This window comes from Lissotriton vulgaris, chromosome 1_1, assembly GCF_964263255.1.
Source record: "Lissotriton vulgaris chromosome 1_1, aLisVul1.2, whole genome shotgun sequence".
In the NCBI taxonomy this organism is placed as follows: domain Eukaryota; kingdom Metazoa; phylum Chordata; class Amphibia; order Caudata; family Salamandridae; genus Lissotriton; species Lissotriton vulgaris.
The window spans coordinates 1,848,885,586-1,848,907,773 of NC_141685.1; the positions used below are offsets into that span (position 1 = coordinate 1,848,885,586).

The 22,188-nt window shown below is 44.2% G+C and overlaps 1 protein-coding gene across 2 annotated transcripts in view; it reads left to right on the top strand.

Moving 5' to 3' along the window:
* The window catches only part of SAMTOR (S-adenosylmethionine sensor upstream of mTORC1), an 87,153-nt gene extending 65,298 nt beyond the window's left edge, over positions 1–21,855 (top strand). For both annotated transcript variants that reach the window (XM_086919334.1, XM_086919336.1), the window contains one exon: positions 19,990–21,855. In XM_086919334.1, coding sequence (XP_086775460.1) covers positions 19,990–20,619 — 630 coding nt within the window. In that variant the 3' untranslated portion in view covers positions 20,620–21,855. The remainder of the gene's footprint in view (positions 1–19,989) is intronic.
* Positions 21,856–22,188: the final 333 nt, after the last annotated feature.

Below are 22,188 nucleotides of genomic sequence, written 5' to 3' on the forward strand. Positions count from 1 at the left end.
CTGCCTTGTGTCTTGTGTTACTGGACCTTTTGGACAACATTTGTGGATCTGTATTTGACTAAGAAAGCTGATGCTGAGCAGACTGCAATTACATTTTTACGTCTGACTTATGAAACTGTCTAAAATATAAGAGCTATTTGCAATACAATTGAAAATTTAAGAACTGAAAAGGCTAACTATTTTAAAAGCCTTGAGGAAGCCCTTGCCGGAATGACCATGTAAGGGCGAAACGCATGTTGGCTGTTGAAAGTTTCAAACTGTACCTTGTAACATCTTGAACAAATTATTAACACCTAAAACCTATGAACAAAAGCAAAATGAAAAAAAACATTATTACCTAAAACCATGAAGCACTCATTTTTTTTATCAACACAGAAACGGAGGTGGAGGCACTTACATACTTTCTTCTAACTATAACTTATGCCTCCGCAATGGACTGCTTATGACCTCACATATTACATCACTCATGATGTAGTCCGTGAATGACTGATGACATAATCCAGTTGTGGTTGTGATGTATGTAAACTGAGTGGTTGTGTGAGTGGCTGTTCAGTTGAGTGACTGGCTGTCTCAGTAGCGGTTTTACTGAGTGAGTGGGTTTCTGTGTAGCTAAATGGGTAAAGTATACTTGTGAGTAGTTCTATGTGTGAGTGAATGGTTTTCTTAGTGGGTGTAGTGAGTTACTTAGTGCCTCTAAGGCTGAGGGAGTGGCTGTGTGAGTTGGAGGCTGTGTCAGTATCTGTATGGGTGAGTTAGTGGGTATGTCTGACTATATGCATGAGTGAGTATGTCGGTGAATTTATGGGTGAGTGTGTACTTGTATCAGTGACTGTATAGAAGAGCGAGTATATGTGTTAGTATTCATATGACTGAGTGGGTGTGAGTAAGTGGGTGAGTGACTGGTTGAGTTTGTTGTACGGGTGAGTGACTGGGTGTACTAGTAGTTGTATGGGTAAATGACTCATTGTCTGGGTGGCTGTATTGCTGAGTAAGTGAGTGTAGGTGTGGGTGTGTGTAGCTCAGTCAGTGGCGGTATATGAGAATAAATGAAGATTGTATTAGCTGTGTAGGTGGCTGTGTAGCTGTTCGAATGGCTTTACGTGTGTATGTCACTGTACAAGTAACCCACTATGTTCTCTTTATTCATCAATGGGGTTGTCTACTATCTCGACTTTGAGAGGGCAGATGTCTCGAAGGTGAGCAGAATTAAGATCCCTGCACTCCTCTTCGTGGATTACACCCTCCTTCTCGCCTGTACTTTTGGCCTCCAAATTGTTTTAACCAAGTTCTTGGACTTCTGTATGTCAAGGGGTTCAGAAATTAGCACGCAGAAGATCAAGCTGATTGTTTTCAGACCTTATAGAAATCTTAGGTACCTGCTCAATCTCGGCCAAACTCCTTTGCATTCGAGTTCCACCTTTGACTACCTTGGGGTAAGGATCACTAGCTCCCTTTCTCGGTCGCCCCAGTTTTTCAGAAACCGCTTGATTATTCTGCACACCTCTGCTGACATTTTAAAAAAATCTCTCCACTCCAGGCAACCACCCCAGCACTAAAAGACTACAGAGCCAAAACTCAAATGGCAGCACTTGATGGTGCAGGACACTCAAACTCCAACTTGTTAAGCTCGAAAGAGTTTACGTTTCTTAAGTGTTTGTTTAAACTCCCACAGTCTGCCCCAACTTAATGTATCATTATTGATACCACCCACAAAGGCATAGATCATCTTGCTGCCTAAAGACCTCTTCTTTATTAGATCTGACTCTGGTCCTGTCTGGCACTGCATTCATATGGAAGGACCGACTCGGATGAGAATGAGTAGTTGGGTCTTGCGAAACTGATAGGAGAAACCGAGAAGGGAGAACAGGCTACAATTAACAGAAACGTGAAAGCAAACTGGTAAGCACACGGACCAATAAGAACTGAAGTACCTTTTAAGATACAGTAAAAACAATAGATTTCACAAGCTCAGTGCAAGTGCTCTGCAGACAAGACCAAAAAAGGAAGTAAAAATCACCCCTAGTACAATATGTCAATAAAAGAATTCTCGTTTATTCGTTACACATACTTTGGACAACATTAATAATGGGAATGTTTTCTATGGCAAAGGAACTGTTTTTTTTTTTGTAAAACTTTTTATTGATTAGCACCAGCATATCAATCACATTACAGAGGAGTAATACTGTGATCACAAGTTGACAGTAGGGCGGTCATCTTCAATGGGGGAGATAGGTGGCTGACCAATATCTCCACAATAGAAATTCCACATGCCCCACACACAAGACAACTTCTTAAGGCAACCACTGGCAACATATACAGTTTTTTTCTCTGAACATTGACCAGTCTAAGTCTTTCTCCCAGTCGCCCACCTCCGGATCCTGAGACGCTCCCTCACCTCTGAGCAATGTTTCTCTTGGCAAGCATAAGCCCTAAAGTGGTCCACTGTAGCAAGCCATTATTCAAATCATTTGGCTCCCAAATATTCAAGAGACATCTACGAGCATTCAGGCTGAGTTGTGTAGACAGGACATTGTTAATATCCTCATGTACTTTACGGCAGTAAGATAGAGTACTATCACAGTCCAAAATTACGTGCATAAAGGTGCCCGTTTGGCCACATCCACGTCTGCAGTTCCCCCCCCATCTATTCTCCCCATCCATACCAGTTGGGTATCAGTCACATACACCCTATGAAGTATTTTGAGTTGAACAAGTCGGAGGCGTGCAGGTATTGCCACGACTCTGGGAGAGGACATGGCCTCGTGCCATTCCTCGTCGTCGATCTCAATTCCATCACTGGACCACTTCTCCTGAAGCGACTGGAGGGGGTATGGCATGTTTTTTATTAACTTCTTATATATTAATGATATGGTGTTATCAGGGACAAAACCATTTAAAACTCTGTCTTCCAATGGGAAGGATGTTACTGCGCTGCAGGTGGGAACGCAGAGCGTGCCTAACCTGTGTGTAACGGAAGAATTTCGAATTTGTTAATTCGAATTGCTGCTGTAAGGTGGCGAATGGTTTAACATCAGTTTTATCCCAAAGATCACTTACTTGCGAGATTCCTAGAAAGTCCCACTTGTCGAATCCCTTGCTTTTCCACAGGCTACCCAGTTGTTCGGAGTCCCACAGTGGTGTCGCGAGAGTTAGCCTCCGACTCCAACCAAGACCTTTAGTGGCTGTGTGCCAAACATGGACTGAGTGTTTGGTGGGACCTGTTAGAGCAAAGCGGCACGGCCTGGAATAAAGAGCTCAATTATAGTTCCCACCCAATAGGAGCCACCTATCCATGTTATAACCTAGGTTCCCGGGGCAAGTGTAAGTGCCATGGTTTATGGCCGCCAGATGGGCCACCCAATAATACTTCTTAATATCAGGGAGGCTGATACCCCCATCATACCAATTCAAAGTGAGCTTTTTGAGGGCAATACATGGCTTTGCACTTAACAGCAAGTCCCGCTGGAGACCCTCCACCTCCCCGAAGCAAGACACTGGGACCGGGTCTAGGGAATTCTGCAGGGCATATAAGAATCAAATCAAAGACATCCTCTTAAAAAGTGCCGCTTTTCCCAGTAGGGAGAGCGTAAGTGATTTCCAGTTGCTTATATCCTTATGCAGCCTAGCCTGGGGGGGGAGGTGAGGGGGGGGGGTGAGGGTGGGGGGTGGTAAGTTCTGTGACTAGGGGAGTGTTGAGTTCAGGGAGAGAAAGATCATCAGATATTTAAAGCCATCCGTACCTAGTTGTATTGGGCATCCCCTCGGTGGCTCCCCTGCCAAAACAAACCACAGAGTTTGACCCCAATTAATAGAGTACCTGGAGAACCTACCAGAAATGGCAAGAATATCTAGAACCTCAATCAAGGGCCGTCTTGGAGAAGTAAAGCAAAGCAGGATATAGTAGAGCTGTACCAGCGCATGCCCGGATCATCGGGTCTCTGCTTATCCACGCCGCCAATGGTTCCAAGGATAGGGCAAACAGGAGGGGGGACAATGGACATCCTTGCCAGGTCCTCCGGCCCAGCTCAAAGGTGGCGGATTTCTTGTTGTTGGCCACTACTTGCGCTAGTGGTTTAGCATATTAGAGCTGTACCCATCGAATTAAGTTTGGGACAAACCCGAACCTTTCCAGTATTGCCCAAAGATATGGCCATTCAATGGTATCAAAAGCCATGGTGGCATCTAGGGAACAGCTGGTTCTAGGATGGAAGCCGCTCTGCCCAGTACCCCATGCACCCTTCGCAAGTTAAGCGCTGTATTACGATGCGGAATAAAACCAGATTGATCCGAATGGACTACAGTTTTGATAACTGTGATAAGACGGGTGGCCAATAGTTTAGCCAAAATCTTGGGCTCCGCATTCAGGAGGGAGATCGGTCTGTATGACCCACAGTCAGTTCTAGGCTTCCCCCTCCTTGTGAATGGTGATAATGGTGGCTGTCCTCTGGTGTACTGGTAGGAACCCCTTTTCCCTGGAGTCCTCATACATACCCCTGAGATGAGGGGCCAGCCTATCCGGTTTAAGTTTGTATAATTCAACTGGGAGCTCATTAGGGCCGATGGCCTTACCCGACCGGATGGACCTTATCGCTTTCACTATTTCATCATTGGACATGTCGCTGTCAATAAAGTTGCTGTCCTCTGCCAGGAGTTTGGGCAATGTAATGTCACCTAGCATCCGGCTGGAATCCACTACTGTATAGGGAGCTGCTGATGCGTAAACAGTGCAATAATGTGCAGCAAATTTTTCGACAATGGCTTGTGGGTCTGTAATGGGGCCGCCTCCCTCCCCGTGAAGTTCCGGCACTAGACGGCTTGCCCATTCCTTCTTATCCAACCATGCTAGTAATTTCCCGGCCTTGTCTCTCACTTCATATATCCGCCCCTGCACCGCTCTTCCCAAGGCCTTCGCCTGGTCAGTTGCTAGTGCTCTGTATTCCTGCTGTCGGAGTTTCAAATAGTGGAGCTTGCCCGGGACGACTTCCGATTCATGTCAGCTTCTTGTTGGCTAATTTCTGCCTCAATGGTCACAATCTCTCTAGAGCGATCTTTCTTCTTACCCGAAATCAGGGAAAGGGCTGGATCCCGAATCACCGTCTTGAAAGCTTTCTACAGAACCTCCGGGGAGTCATTGGACCCCTCATTATCCATAAAGAAGTTATCTATTGCCACGAGGAGCACTTTGCAAATTTTGTGGTCTCTAAAGTACCACAGGTATGATGGGGGCCACCCGTCCCACCTGTTTATAGTTAAGAACCATGTGGAGCCAGACTGGCGAGTGGTCGGAGATACCACTAGCTAGGTGCTTAATGTGGAAGTTAGCCTGGCATATGATGTTCACTAGTTCTAGTGGGCACCTTGCACCAGTCTAATCAACCCTTATTGATGGTGGTTGTAAAGTCAACCTTATAGAAAGCTATCCTAGTGGTAGCATGGACCAGCAGTCATCAGGCTAAGACTTCAGAGAGCGTATTAAGCAAGTTGTTTTACCAATTATAATCCCTTGAGTACCAAATGAAAGGACACCACACAAGGTATATATCAAATATATATGTATTTATTCTAAACACAACCCCTCTGCACTCTTGATGAGGTCAGAAGTAAAAATACAATACAAGTCACTGAGTTAATATACGATAAGTTGCACAGTATACGTTATGCCCTAGGGGCCTCACAAACCATATACTAAAATAGTGGTAGAAGAACCACGAGAGAATTAGAAATCAGACCTGGGGCCTGTGGAATCGCTGGGGCTACTCTAAACAAACAAGTAGGAGTCCCACGGGAGATGCGTGCAGTGTCTAAACACAGCCGCGGGTTACCATTGGCTTTCTATGGGAAACGTAGAAGTTACAAATATACAATTTAAGTACACTTCCGGATGGACTACGATGGAACCCTTTTAAACTAGGACATGTCGAGAGTCAAGACCCACGGGAGCACCGGAGTACTCTTGTTACCTCACCCAGGGAAGGTGGGTGCATAGGTAGGTGTCTTTTCGTGTCTGGTTTTGTCGTAGTTTTCAATGGAGAGCTGCAAAGAAGTGCTGCAGGCGACGAGAGGAAAAGTGTCCGGGTGGATCCAAGGGTGGATCGAAGATCTGTAGAACCTGAAAGCAGAAGGGACAGAGTCTGGGTCACTTGCTACTGACCAGGGCGTCTATAGGAAGATGCCACCAGACGTCGGGTGATTTCAGGTGAAGATGTGAAGTTTGTCTCTTCAGACACGAGGACCAGGAGGTGTCGACGACGACCAGGAGTTGGATTTGAGCTGTCCCACGAAGGATCTAGTTGACTGCGGTGTCTGTATCCGGACTGGACCCAACAAGCCTTGGCAAATGCAACCCACGCAGGATGTCGAAAATGGCTTCGGTGCAGACCAGCAAGGTCTGGGGAACTTCTCCTTTGGAGGGAAGTTGGAGCAAGCCTGGAGCAACCAGGAAAGCAAGTTAGTTGTAAAAGAAATCTTCAGGGGGCTCACTAGCCAACGGACTAGGACCCGGGAAGACGCATCGAGCTGAAATGCAAGAGCGGGACACTCGTGGAGGCCTGAGCTTCGGTGCAAATGGTGCTCGGGTCTGGGGCTTCTCGTAGCCCAATGCATAACTGAGCTACCTCGGGAGTCGATGCAGTCAGCAAAATGCAGGATGTCCAGGAGCTCCGGTCCCACGTCTCTCGTGTCTGCCACGGGTCTCAGCTTTGCTGGCATCGAAAGTCGGGGTCAGATGTCTGGAAATCCGTGTCCTGTGTCGCAGATTCTTTGGGATCCGGCAGAAGCCTCGAAAATGCAGACCGGCAAAGTTGCTGTTGGTGCCTGTTTAAACACGGTGGTCACTTCTTGACCACAAGGGAGAAGTCTGCTGTCTTCCAGTCGAAATGGAATGTCGAAGGTCCAGGATTTATGTTTCAAAGTTTCGTCCAGGGTAATCTAAAGTCCTAAGGACACAGCTCCTATGCTTATACTGAGTTTAGGGACTGGATTACCCTTAAGGTCCCTCCTATGGGGGGACCTGGGAAGGGGGTGGTTACACCCCTTTCCCTTTGTCCAGTTTTGCACCAGAGCTGGGGCACAGTGCCCCAGCAAACGGTTTGAACTGGAAAATGCATGGAGCACCTAGTGTGCCCCAGGCAGTGTCTGGAAAGCATTCACTGAATGCAGCCCTCCCTGCCCCAATACACAAAAGCCTGTCTGGGGAGGTGCTGGCACCTCCCTGGACAGGAAACCTATTGTGCAGGCATCCCCTGCTGGAGTTTCGTCCAGCAACAGGAGGCCAGACTTGTGTCTGTGGCAGCAGCATCCATTTTGTGATGCTGAGGCTCTGTTTAACTTTAACAGGGTAAACCAGTAACTACATGTCTTCTCCCTCTGGAAGGGTGGAATGCTACTCCCGCGGCCAGGACTGGCGGGGGGGGGGGTAGTATTCCTAAGTGTTTGACACCTTACACAGCATGTTTTGATAAAGCCAAACCAAAGTTGGCATTAATCACGAGCGAGGAGTATAATGCTCTTAAGAGTATATGTTGTGGCTATATCATAGAACAGCTATAAGGAGATGGTTCCGAAAGCTGCAGAGGGGCTCAGCTCATGCTAGGGCACCCTCTCACATAAAACCAAGCACTCTCCCTCCAGGATTGTTAAGGCCTGCCATAGGAGTGACTTGTAGGTGTATATGTGTCTATATGTATATATAGATATAGGTATACTATATCTAAGTAAGGGGTGGGGATGTCGATCCAACTCCCCCGAGACTACTGAGTTGAGGGCTCCTCCCAGTATCAACAAACTCTCCAGAATAGTAAGCAATATGGTCCCTAAATCCCTAAAGGTGGTGGCCTGTAGACCAGGCCTCACATAAACCGATATGAGTGTGATGTGGCGTCCCTCCCATGTGCCCCAGACCCCAAAATACTATCCCTGATCATCTATCCAGGTTGACCGCACCACCAGGGGAAGGGATTTCCTCACCATAACACCCACCCTCCTCGAACTGGAGGTGAACCCAGCATGATCCAACATTGTTAGCCCCCTCTATGTAGGTCTTTGCATGCGTTACCAATGAGATGGGTTTCCTGAAGCAATTTGACATACGGGTCCTGGCGCTTGATATACTGAAGAACAACACTACGCTTACTTTTGTCCCCTAGCCCATTGACATTCCAACTTAACACTTTAATCCCTACGTCTCCCTGTGTAGCCATGAGGAGCAGCATTGTGTATACCAACCTCCTCCGAGGGAAACAACTATAAATGTTGCTGGTACAATGAATATACCCAAAACCAAAGAAAAAGCACAACGGAACACCCCCTCTCAACAACCCCCCCACCCTGCTGCCCTGCTCTCCGGGCCTAGAACTGCCCATCAAAAACTTGCAGAGTGCCTGTCGACCCTGGAAAGAATTCAAAGAAGAAGAAAAAGGGGGAAGTCAAGTGCTCTGTGTCCCCACCCCCGACCATGTCGCATGTAGGGCCCCCTGAAGGCAAGTAACTGAAACCATATGGTTTCACAGGCCCCAGCAGTCAGAAACAAAAACACCACCCTCCCATGCCCACCCCACTTCAGAGTCCTGTTACTCAGTTCATATGCTGCTATCTGCCAAGTCACCCTTCTCAAGCAGGTCGGATGTCCGTACTCTCCCTTTCACTGTGATCGGTCGGACTCTTTCTTCCACGATATTCAAGTCATTTTGCTGCAGCTTCAGGTTGATCGAAGAACCACGCTCTGCCCTCCCCCTCGACTAGGAGGCGCGATTGGAACAGCATAGAGTATTTCAGACCCCTCTTTCTGAGGTCGCGCTTCACAGGAAGGAATGACCTCCTTTGCCTCTGCACTCTCTGTGTGAAGTCCAGAAAAAAGGAGATGTCAGCATTTTCCTAACGAAGGGGAGCTCTCGATCTAGAGTTCTGGAGAATTACATCTCTGTCACGAAAGTTCAAGACTCGAGCCAGCATGGGCCGCGGGGGAGCTCCCGGTTTGGGACAGGCACCTGGGACCCTGTGAGCTCGTTTGATAACAAAGAATTTGCTGAGGCCTTTGGATTGCAGATTGATTAAGAACGAGGTCTTCAACAAATAGATCAGGGGATTGTCCCTCCGATATCTCCGGAACACCCAGAATGCGGAGGTTACTACGCAGAAGACGGCCTTTGTAGTCGTCCAACTTTAGGTTCGTGAGATTGCGAGACTCTTGGATCTCGCGGACTTCCGTTTGTAGCTGCGTGACATCGCCGACCAGACTGGAACTCGTGTTTTCCACCTATTTAACCTTTTCATTGAGCTTCCCAAGATCGGCCCTAATAAGGTTAATGCCGATCGCCATAGTGCCCATTTTGTGCTCCAACAAGGTTTTAGCTTCAGTAATAGCCTCCATAACATCCTGGAGCGAGAGTTTGTGCTCCTCTTCCCCCAGGCTCCCTTTGTTGGCATCCCTAGACAGCCGGTTCTGCTTCGAGTCTTTTGAAACCGTGTATCTGTCTAGTTTGTTGGCCTGCACCAGTTTCGTCCCACGGGCCCCCGATCCCTTGGCACGCTCCATTGTAATGGCCAGTGTATGTTCCCAGCTGACCCGGTGTACTCTGGGCAGGGTGAAGTGCCACTCTCTCAGCTCAACACAGTGGAGCCAGCCGATACGGGCACCAATTTCAAAGCTCTGGTACTGGGCGATTCAGCACCAATTCAGGTACCCACCAGGGAGAGGTGCCCCTCAAATTAGTACTCTAGGGCAGCGGTAAAGCCTGGGACAAGCCGTCAAGGTATATCCAGACCCCGAGGGCGTTATCAGCGATCGTGATCCGCAGCGCACCCTCCACCGATCCCCTGGGAGATCTTTTACCCCTTCGCCGGCTTGGAGCTGCATTGGTCCCAGGGTGTGTCACGGAAGGCCATCAACCATCTCACAGCCCTCCCAGGGCCTTCAGGGGATCACTCCAAGTCACTTGTGAGCAATAAATGGGCCACGCAAGGCCGATGCTGCCCAACGTATGCAGCATAAACAGCTACCGACGAGGGGAGCAGAGCGGAACTTGCCGATGTTAGTAGCACGCCGCAGCCATTTGCAGACTCACGGCGGTCGTGCTTTGGGCCCGCTTTAACAACTGTGCCCTCCTGTCTCACCGGACCTGTCTCTTGGGCCTCCGGTCACTGATGCAATATCTGGGCCTCAGTCGTTGCCCCGCAGCGCTGCACCAGGTTAAATCGCAGCAGCACCTTCAGGACACGGCGCCACTGCGGGAGAACGTCCGTGCAGTTGGGTCTCTCTTCCGGCGTCCCCAGTCACTATGCGTCCCAGCATTCGATCCGGCAGCAGGCCGCAGCTCTCCGGGGACTGTATCTTTTTTGTCCGACTTGCGAGGCGAGCCAGGTTGGGCTGGTAGAGAACCGCTACTCTTCCACCACACGGGGCCGATTTCAGACGGGGCAGATTTTACCTCCGGATAGACGTGGGGATGGGATGAGTATCGGACCCTCACTTTACGTGGCCATCTTCGATCGGTGCTTGGCCACGCCCTGAGCTGGTATTTTTGGTCTTCCACTAAATTTGTCTTCCCTTCATGCTCCATCCTTGAGCAAAGCTTTACTGCCAGCTATTCATATAACTCCGGAGATATGAAAACATTAGGTGTAGGGCACCTCCAAGCATCTAGGAGCAACATCGCTCTCTCATTCAAGGCAAATGAGGACTGAGAGAAGGTAGATCTCCAAAACCAGAATCCCAATTTCTTTCAGATATGCCAGTCGACCCCTCACCATGAAAGCAGGTTTCTTCTCCTACATCATGTACTTTGAATGTCTCGTATATGCACCAACTGGTCAAGAATCCCATATGTCTTACAAGATCTAACAGGTGGTTGTAAATAGAGCAGACTTGAGATACTCAATATTGTGTCTTTGCTTACTGGACTAGACTAATCTACCATGTCTACTGGCCTTCCTTTCTTCCCGCTAATACGAGTGGAAAGGTATGTGTAGAAGAAATGCACATCTCCTGAGACTGAACCTTTCTTCCTTATAGAAATTCCTTCTCCTGACTTCCTGGTCATCTCTGCTGGCAAAATAAGCTACATATTTTATGGTTTTACCTCACTGCACCCCCAAAACATTGATAAATTTCAAAAAGTTGAATTGCATATTGTGTGTTAAAATGTGATTTAGATGCCTTGTGACTGTGACCTTTCAAGAGTTATAGAGGTAATATGCTTTTGAGTGGTACCACTATTTGAACCAAATTCAGAGCTACTAGACGGATCCACGTATTTTCATGAAGGTCACTAATTCCAGCGCTAGCGTGGTATTTAAAGGGGTTACTGCACCACATGCAGAGATTATTTGTAATTTATTGGTCCCAAGTTTCAATCCTCTTCCTTTATAAAAGTGTGTTAATGTCCCAGTTCTAATAAAGTAGCTCCATTCCACCTCTGCACTGCCTATAGAAGCTCTGTATCAGGGCAAAGGGGTAAAAATGAGTGAACTTGAAAAATAAATGAACGTTCAAAATTGTATCATTTCACACCCCCAGACCACCTCAAGCTGTCCGAACTCTAGACATGTTTTTGCAATTAAAAATGATTTTAAAAAGCTATGAACTTGTCTGTTGTGGCCCAATTAAGGTTTAGGTGTTAAGTAGGGCAAGTGGATTTCTCTAAAGGGCATGTAGATTTCTGAATCATGTTTCCCTTTGGGCAAGCAGATTTTAAAATAATAACACGTCCCTGCTGTAGACAGGAATTTTTTACTCTGAATTTCACAGATGTCTGTAGAAGTCAGGGGTGTTTTGTTGATTACTTCCCACTGCCTAACCCCATTGGCAGATGTGCACTTTGATTATCCCTGTGAGGGTCTGTGTATTATTTTGCTAACTGTAACTTCATAAAAAATTGTAGTTGTATGACTGTGTATTCTTGGTGGATTCCTTGTGGGAACGCTCATGCTCAACTCAGTGTGTTTTGAGTTTTAACTGTGACAAGGTAGTGATAAAGGCTATAAGCCTAATTGTTTCATTGATCAGAGTTATATTAGATGCCACAGGCCTGATTTGTTTGTCATGAAACGTTATGACCAAGTCAGTAAACCTGACCTTTTTCTTGTGAAAATCATATGTTAAAGCCAATAGGCCTTTAGGAGTGAATTGTTAGTACACTGCGTTTTGAAAGTTATTTTGTTCTATAGAAGTTCCCAAATTACCATAAGGAGGCAAGAGATTTGACTTTCGTCTTCCCCTTTCACAAACTATGGGTGAAGTAGAATGTGAATAGGGCAGTGTTAGCCCACTTCAACCATTGGTTCTCTTGCTGTTTAAGTGACCACATTTAGCCTAATAGCATGCCTCCATCGACCTAAAATTGAGTGTGCTTCAGTGCTAGTCCTGGCGCACAACTCGTGTAGTTTTAGTTGTACTCCTTTTGCAGGTGCCCTTTCCCTTCTTTTAATTTTGTTTTAATGGATCACCAGCAGATTCCACGAGGATGCTACCAGGTCACTTGCTTGCTCCTCACATAATCTGCAGTGCACTGCATCACATGCAGTTTGTTTCTAAACCAGGTATCAATCTTGGAATGGTATTGCTCATACTGTTTCATTGTTTTTCCATTCCTCTGTGGCCTCCAGGTTTAGTAGCAACATGTTAGCGATCTTGGATTTGAACAACAATGATGTACTATGCACAATTCCATTCCAAGATGGCCACCCTGTGTGATATTTACTGAGCAGCTGGTTACTGTAGCTGGGGGACTCCAGGTCCCAGAACACTCAGGGGCAGGTGAAGGAGCCCCGTTCCATTGCTGACAGCTGTTGCTAGTTGAGCGTATGTGGCGTGTTACTCTGACCCGCGATGCAGGACGTGCATAGCCAAAGCCTGGTGCCGTCTTGTGCCCGAAAGAGCCAGGGAACCCCCTTCGTACTTGTGTTGTCACAAAAGCCACATGTCTAGTCGTGTTGTTGATAGTCAGTACGGCATTTAGGGCACTATGATAAGTCCCTAATTTTTTGCTGATCTGTCGTCCAAAGAAACCGTCACCTCCCGTCTCTGCTATCGTATCATAGTGCCCTAGATGCCATACTGACTATTGACAAAGTCACTAGGAATTTTGCTTTTTACATAGCCCTTGTATACGATCCTTTTTGAGTATAGGTCTTTTTGAAATAATTAGCTGGAACGGAGATCGAAGAGAAATAAGACATTATCACAGCTAAACTCTGAATGCTGATTTACAGGGATCTCTTCGATTAGGTCAGTTAAGCTGTCCAACTTCCTAGTGTAAATTTTGAAAACTTGGAGCCTTCAGAAAGTCACTTGGTGATGAAACGCGCGTTGGCTGTTTTGTGTGTTCTTCACAAGAAGGACTGGAATACAACTCACATCATGAAAAAAACATATATGAGTGTGATAATAAACTGTCATGTTCTAGTCCTTGCAACTTTTTGTATTATGAAATAAATTCATGAATGATTAGTTGATAGTATCTTCTGCATTTCCTGTATTAGGAGGAATCTCTTCTCCTTGTGCTTTTCGTTAGATGGACAAATTATTGTTTTCAATCTAATTTTAAATATTGTGAGTGCCAGGGTCTCTTTGCAAACGTTTCACAAGTCACTTTTGTTTCTTGTATCATCGATACTTTAGGTAGTGGGGTATCTTACCCTGAGTGGCACCAAACCTACTTGTTTGTGTGTAGGTTACTTTGCAACACCCAGCAATTGTGAGGTGCGACCCTGTATCCACCACTACCTCTCTTGTGTTTTCTGCTCCTTGATTGATGAGGTGGAATCTCTCTTTAGAGAGAGCAAATGGTAAAAAGCATCTCCCGATATTTCCCGCTTTTTTTATAAGTCTGATGAAGGCTCTTTCTCAGCTTTACCTTCCATATGTACATTGCTTCCTCCCCCAAAAGGTACTCTTGATAGTGCATTGGCTCCTACTGCCTCAACTCCTGTAATTAATGCAGGCCTGCACTTATCAGTTCTCCAGTCATATGCATCAACAGATACGCAGCTTATCAAGAGCTAGATGTTGACCACGGTACAGACCACCTAAATCCCCCCTGAATCTGACAGTAATCTTGCACTCCTTATTGTTGACCATTTCTCAGTACAAAAACATCTAGACACCATGCAGATGTTTAAAGATATCGAACCTAAAATCTATGGTTTTGAGATTACTCGCGACAGACCAGGTCAAATCCATTAGGCTTGCTTCGAATGAATGGTGTTGTCATGTCTAACCATACTTCCTGTCGGTCATCTCTGGCTACTTGTTTGCCACAGCCTACTTTTTTATTTTTTATTTTACAGGAGTTTTATATAGTGCAAACTTGACCCAAATCGGGTATCAGAGCGCTTTACTTAGCACCAGTTACGTTACACTTCTACAACTGAATTAGTTTACATAACTTTACCTCAAGCTTGTCCTACTAGATTACCAAATCTGCAGCATAGTAGCTAGAGCTTTTCACTCCCCAGAGTTCATAGGCCTGCCAGTAAAGAATTATTTGCAATCTGACCTACCCTTTTCTCAGTCCAACCTGGATGTACCACTGGTTAGGCCATTTGTTGTGAAGCCCCACTCTTCTTTTCACATGCGCGATCATTGTCCATTGACGCATAAACCTAATCCAACCCAGCAGAACTGCCCAGGACATATGGTACATGATCAACGTGCCAAAGCGGGGCCCAAGGTCCTTTGAAAACAACAATGTGCTTATTAATAAGGTAATTTATTGGCTTTATACCCAGTCTTTCTGTTATTTGCCCAGACATCATTAGGGCGCACAGGATGCCAATGAGAAACTCTTCCCTGGATTGCAGTTGCCTGGGTCTTGGCAGTGAATGTCTTATCTAGCCTTGATTAGCATGGACTCCCAATCAATAGTTCCCATGGGATCCTTAATACAATTCAAGCTTGAACATTTCCCATAATGCTAGGTTAGATCACCAACCACTCCCCTTGACTTCTAGTTGTTCGTTTTCACTGTGGTTTCCAGCTGGGGCCCTCTATACTCTGGCACCTTGTTTAACCACTTAATCACATCTCAATGTCCAAACATTTAATCAGCATCATAAAATGATCAGTCATTGTCAAGCGACCTCTGATCTCCTCAAACCCAAACGGTTCCTTTAATTCCATAGATTGACTACCTCAAACTAAACCCTCTTCACACTCAGTTTGTTTTTTCTCCACTCCACTTGAAACTATTGTTGATTCTTCCTTATGAAATGTTAACATTTGATGTACAGATCTTGATTAAACCGATTCAAGTGCTCTCTTGTAAAGTAGTTGGGTTCGCTTATAAAATCATGGACCCTGCTTGGAATGTTTTTTTGGATTCTTTTCACTTCATCCTAATCCAGGAATTTTGTGCGGCATCTCCACTTCATAGAAGAGGTTCTCCTTATGTAATAACGTCTTACTATCTTCCAAAGGTAGGCTCTCGGAAGGATTGATTATATGGATACAAATTTCGCTCCATTATCAATGCAAAAGGTTTAACATATTATCTCTTAATTTTTTAGGCCTTAATAGCCCTGTAAAGGGCATTCTATCAATGATTGAATATCTGTAATCATACAACCCCTAATATTAAGGTATCGCCAACTCTTGTCATTGTGGATAACTTACTCTCTTCGCAACCTAATTCTGAGTTTACGTTCTAATTGGGAAATGTCAATACCACTTTCGAGCCTATACATTTGTAACATTAATTATTGAAATCAAAGATGAAGCCTTGGGAATTCCATCTCTGGAAGCAGGCCCCCTAAAAGTTTGGTCTACTGCAGCCCTACGGTTAGCTTCTTTGACATTCTCTTATGGGCTTAGAGCTTACAACAGAATATTTGGGTTTGATAAAGCTCAAGCTTTTACCTTGAAGGAGGGTAATATGAAATAACATATTGATTTCCTTGTCATTGACACCAGACTCTTAGTGATTTCAAAGTTCCGCCTAGAGATGAGTGACCACAACGCCCTAGAACTAATACTGACTAGTGACTTCCTTTGCGATCTTTCACTCCCTTCAGCTCAGTCTTCACCTTTTCTAACTGTTTCTAATACCAGGAGGGCCTTTAAATTTCCCACTATCGTAACAACTCCAACCTTTTGCCGGAATGTGTACTCCTTATCTTGGCCAAGTTTGCTAATGATGACTTTCTATCTTGTCCTAACAGTGATTCTAGCTATTCATTTTTCTTTTATCAGTCGCTTAAAGATTTGATTGTTTTTAAACTATCCAAATCCCTCCAGAATAAACCTTCTACATTGTCTCGTTTGTATGAAAAGGACTGCCGTAATGCTAAGACATCCCCGTTAAGAACGATTAAAGATCAAAGCCTAGTTGCTGTCCTTGCTGCTCTCCAATCCTACTAGAGGATCCTCAAAGCTAAACAATTCAAATTGGATGAATAGGTTTGGTAAGACCTCCTTGATGCTGCCCAGGGTACGCAAGATGCGTTAATCTGGCGGATAATTGTGCATGGTCATGTTGGTTCTACCACCCAGACCGATCATTTCATACCATCAACAGTCTAGACAGAGCACCTCTCAACCATTTATTCTGATCCCCTTAATGACCATGCTCTTGTTTCTTTACAGGTTGTTCCCTTGGCGTGTAAATACCTGTCCTTTTCTCTGCCTGACTCAATTCTGGCATTTAATAATTTACCACGAGGGAAGGCCCGAACATGATGCCATTCCATCCAATTTATTTAAATCCGGTGTCGACGTTTGGATCCCTATTCAACTCCTTATCAAAGGAAATTCTTAAAGGGGCTGACCTTCAAATTGGACCAGGGGACATGTTAACCCCATATTAAAAAACGAAGACCTTAAAGCTGTTTGATCTGGTCCCCAGGTTTACTCTCTGGGTGGTCCTTGGTGATTTAGGCGTTCCCTCTGATATCTTAAACATTGTTATCAGACTTCACCAAACAAACTTTGTGAGGCCCTGAGATGGGGCCCTGAGTGCAAACTGACAGATAATATTCCCATTAGAAGGGGCGTGTACCATGGGTGCGTACTCGCACCCACTCAGTTCTCTTTATTCATCTATGGGTTGTCTACTATCTCGATGTTGAGAGGGCAGATGTCCCAAAGCTGAGCGGAATTAAGATCCCTGCACTCCTCTTCGTGGATTACACCCTCCTCCTTCTCGCTAGTACTTCATTTGGCCTCCAAATTGTTCTAACCATATTCGAGGACTTCTGTATGTCAAGGGGTTCGGAAATTAGCACGCAAAAGACCAAGCTGATTGCTTTCAGAACTAATAGAAATATTAGGTACCTACTTACCCTCGGCCAAACGCCTTTGCAGTCGGGTTCCACCTTCAACTACCTTGGGGTAAGGATCACTAGCTCCCTTTCTCGCCCCAGTTTCTCTTTCTGTGCAGTTAAGTAGATGGAGATGAGAGGCGTTGACCTAATAGAAAGCTGGCAGACATATGATAGTGGCTGGAGAGCAGTAACTGCATTGCACACGCTTGGCTTCCCAAGTGTTTTGAAGTTTTTTTTTCCCTCCTCTTTTCTCTACTATCTTTTTTCACTTTTGTCCCCTTAGACCTTCAAAGTTTATACAGTAGTTGTTTGAGGTATGTGTCGGATAGACTACAGGTCAGATTTGCCACTCCACATGCTCGTGTCACTGCTTGTCACACCACTGTTTTTATACTTCGATCACGCCTAAGGCGATTTCTTCACTTTTCTGAACACAGAGCCACTGTCTTCACAATTGTGAATTTCTCTTAGTATATGAGCACGTTAGTATAGAAAGATTTCGGATCATGTCTAAATAGACACCATGGTGTTTTTAACCTTATAGAGTGATCTGACACCTTACTCATTATTTGGGGCACACTGGCGAGCCACGGAGCGTTCATTGTGTGTCTCTGGGTACTATTTTTGTAAGAACTTGTCAGCATTTATAGAGCATCTCATTACAATGTACACCCACTCTTTGTTAAGTCTGAGATACTCCATTATATAAGAGACTGTTTTGTTATTCCTAGCCCTGAAGATTCGCGCAAGCGATGAAACTGAAGTTGAAGAGATTCTATATGTGGTGTATACAGAATAGTCATGATCCGATAAAATGTCAAGAAGACGAAGTTCTTCCTTATTTGTTGATCTGGCTAAAGCAGGTTTAAAATTTAATTCCATCAAGGTGCACCTAGCAGCCATAACGGCTTATAGGCGGTCACCTTCTCAAACCTCTTTTTTTCCAGCTAACATCTGTCAAGGACTTCCTGCAAGGGTTGAAAAAAGTATACCCTCCAGTGCGTCCTCCTTCTCCACCCTGGGTGTTGAACCTGGCGCTATCAAAGTTAATGGGTCCTCCTTTTGAACCCATTCACAAAGCTACTTTACAACATCATTCATGGAAAGCGGCTTTTTTGGTGGCTATCACGTCAGCTCGCAAAGTGAGCGAGATTCAAGCCCTCTGTGCCTCAGAACCCTACACGGTGTTCCATTTGAATAGGGTGGTGCTGCGGACGCATCCATTTTTTCTGCCTAAAGTGGTGTCAGATTTTAATGTAAATCAGACCATTTCTCTGCCCCCTTTTTTTCCAAACCCCTCTACTCCAGCTGAGAGGGCTCTGCATTCTTTAGACCTGAAAAGGGTTTTAAAATTCTATCTTGACAGGTCTAAAGTGATTCGTCATTCTGATCATCTTTTCGTTAACTATGGATCGATCAGGACAGGCCATGCTGCCACAAAACGTTCCATTTCCAGATGGATCGTTTCATGTATTAAACTTGCTTACCAGCTAGCGCAAAAGCCCCTGGGGTTTTCTCCCAAGGCGCATTCCACCAGGGGAAGAGTTGCGACTGCGGCTTTTCTCAATAATGTGCCCATGTCTGAGATCTGTAAGGCGGCAACCTGGCTGTCCGTCCATACATTTACCAAACATTATTGTCTTGATTCTGACACGGGAGCAGATACCCAAGTAGGCGAAGCCTCCTTGCGGAATCTGTTTAACAGCCAGTCTGGGCTGTGATGTTTGGTCTTTTGAGGTAGAAGATGTACTTCTCATTTACCTGCAGGTGGTTGTTGGGCTTGCTATTCTATTCGGTGCTTATAACTATTGATGAGGATCCCCTGGAAGAGAAGGATAAGTTACTTACCTGTAATCCTAGTTCTCTTCCAGGAGTATCCTCATCAAAGTCATAAGCAACCAACCCGCCTCCCCAGGTAAATGAGAGCTGTACGTTTTTATATTCGTATTTAGCCCTGACATCAGGGTTATGCAAAGACCAACCGACCTAACTGTCACCCCTGAGGCATGATGGGAAGCCTGGGGTCAGGGCTGCCTTAAAGGCACAGTGCCAGTTTTTGTTGAAAATGCATCAATTATAGTTATTGCTTTTCAAAGCAGCCTGAGGCTAACAATGTCTTTTTATGAGCAATTTTCAGGAGTTATGAGTGGTTTTACTCATTAAAACACAAAATTCAAAGGATATTTGATTTAATTTGTTCTTTGTTTCCTTTATAATTGCAGTACATGTACAAGGTTTTACATTGTGTTAGCCTCTGTTTGGGGCTGCATTGGTATGAGAAAAATAATATATGTACGTACATATATTTGGAGCTAGATATGTGTTTTTACATATATATTTTTGTATATTTCCGGGGTCCCGCACATGGGCAGGAATATTCAGTGCTTAGGACTTTGTTGAGGATACCCCTGGAAGAGTACTAGGATTACAGGTAAGTAACTTATCCATATCCTACAATATACGAATTATCTGATTTTAGATGTGTGCATAGGGTTTTCTTTTCTTGTTTTGAAGTTGCACTTTTGCTCGGAGGGTGTCAAATTACTCTGGAAAAGCAGGATTTTTGCGCTAGGAGTTAAAGTTGCTGTGGCGAGTAACTGTTACTTTATGAGTTAAGTAACTTAGCTAGATTGGGTTTAGGTAGCTGATGGCAGCACCATTTATTTTTGGGCTGATTAAATGCATAAGAATTCTAATTAGGACAGTGGCTAAAGTTTTTTTCTTCTTTTTTCCTAGAGCGTCTACAAATGCGATTTCCTAAATCTGCAGCTGCAGCAGCCTCTTCAACTTGCACAAGATGCTGTCGATGCTTTTCTCAAACAATTGAAAAATCCCATTGATTCCCTTCCTGGAGAACTTTTTCATGTGGTTGTGTTTTCCTTGCTTCTTTCTTACTTTCCAGCACCTTACCAACGTTGGATTTGCTGTAAAAAAGCACATGAACTTCTTGCACTTAACGGATTGCTACTTATAATAACTCCTGATTCCGCCAACCAGAACCGCCATGCAATGATGATGAAAAGCTGGAAGATTGCAATAGAGTCCCTTGGATTTAAGCGTCTCAAATATTCGAAATTTTCTCATATGCATTTATTGGCATTTAGAAAAGTATCCTTGAAAACCATTAGTGATTTGGTCAGTAGGAACTATCCAGAGATGTTGTATATCCCTCAGGACTTCAACAACATTGAAGATGAAGCATATAGTGAAATGCCCTGCTACTCCCGATCGGACATGGAAGATGAACAGCTAGCTTACACTTTCATGGAGCTACCAGACACTCCGTATGATTCTGATTCGGGAGAAAGCCAAGCTAGCTCAGTACCTTTTTATGAGCTTGAAGATCCTATATTACTTTTTAGTTGAAATTGGTTTAATTATTCACGAAGCCTGAACTACTATATTGCCAAACAAATTCTCCTACTTAACATATCAGTAGATGAACTTTAGTTATGCTTAGGGAATTGTGAAACTTGAAATTTGCTGTTTTTTTGCTGCCTGTACAATTTAAAGTTTAACCTTGTAAAAAGCTCAAATACTGTCCGATCAAATATCACCATAGAGCCTGTTATACGGAGCAGTTTCCTAGAATACTGTATGTAATGATAACATTTTCCAGAAAAGGTGCTCCTTTAATGTTTGCTACTGTGCATTGAGCGCTAATGCATAGTTCAATTTCTGTGTGTGCTGTTCGAGTACATTTCAGACTAGTGTAATATTGTATTGCAGATCAGAAGTCAAGTTGTTACAGTTGGTGTCCTTCTTACCAAAGTAACCACGCTCCTGCAATTTTTTTTTACCTCTTAAGAAGTTTGTAGTTTGTGCACTGCTATAAATTGTGCAGATGAACGTGATAGAGGTCATTCTAAAAAGCTGCCAACGATATAAGATGATGTATATTTTTCTTAAGAATTCACAGTTCATTTCTGTTGCAAAAACAGTTTCTTTTGCAAATGTTTAGCTCCTTTCTAAAGAACATTCATGATATATTTTTATAAATACCGTGCATTTTATACCACACGAGTTAGATGCAAGAAACAAACGATTAAATCAAGAGGAGCCCTTTTTCAAAGTATTCAAATTGCAGGATGGTATTCACATTTTTGTGCTGTGCACCAGAGTGCATATTGTGCTACTTTTTGCAAGTGTTTCATTTGTTTGGCGAATGTCAAATATGAATGACTAACCACTAGAGGAGTGAATATGATTTTCGCCATGGAATAAGAATTACATTTGTTCATTATTTAGTCCATCATTGAAATAGGATTGCTACCACTTTATATCAGTTGACCTTATATTAACTATATGCATCAGACTGATCAATTTATTGTCCTGACTATTTACTTTTTTGACAAAAGTAAATTAATCTTGAAGGTATTATTAACCATGATTCCTAGTCAATATTTTAAACTTGCATCATTTGAGTTAATAGTCCTGTTTGAAACGTACCCAAACCGTGCCAAAATTGATAATGTGGTGTTCAGCCACGAGCTTCCAGGTAAAGAGCCTTTGCAGAATTGCACAGTGTGAAATTATTTCCAAGTGGCTATTATGCTTAGCAAATAATAAAATGTTGCCTCATAATGAGGTTTTACACTAATAGCTATTTGTCAGTTTAATTTGTAAACATAATGTCTATTTGGGAAAGATTGTGCTAATTTTTGAGAAATTGATTTCCGTTGATACACATTTAGTCTTGGAAGTCATTATGTTCACTTGCAAAATCTAATACTTTATGAAAGACACTGCTATGAACCTGTAGTGCCATTGTTTTGTGGTCAAAGATGACAAATATTCTCTTGCGCTTTTTCAACAGATCATGCACTTTTGTGATACCTTTGAGCAGGTAAAACTGAAAAAAGTTCAACATGCTGGAAGAAAGTTCAAACTTAATGTATGTGAGTCCTGTAGGCTGGGCAGATTTGCTGGGCAGAT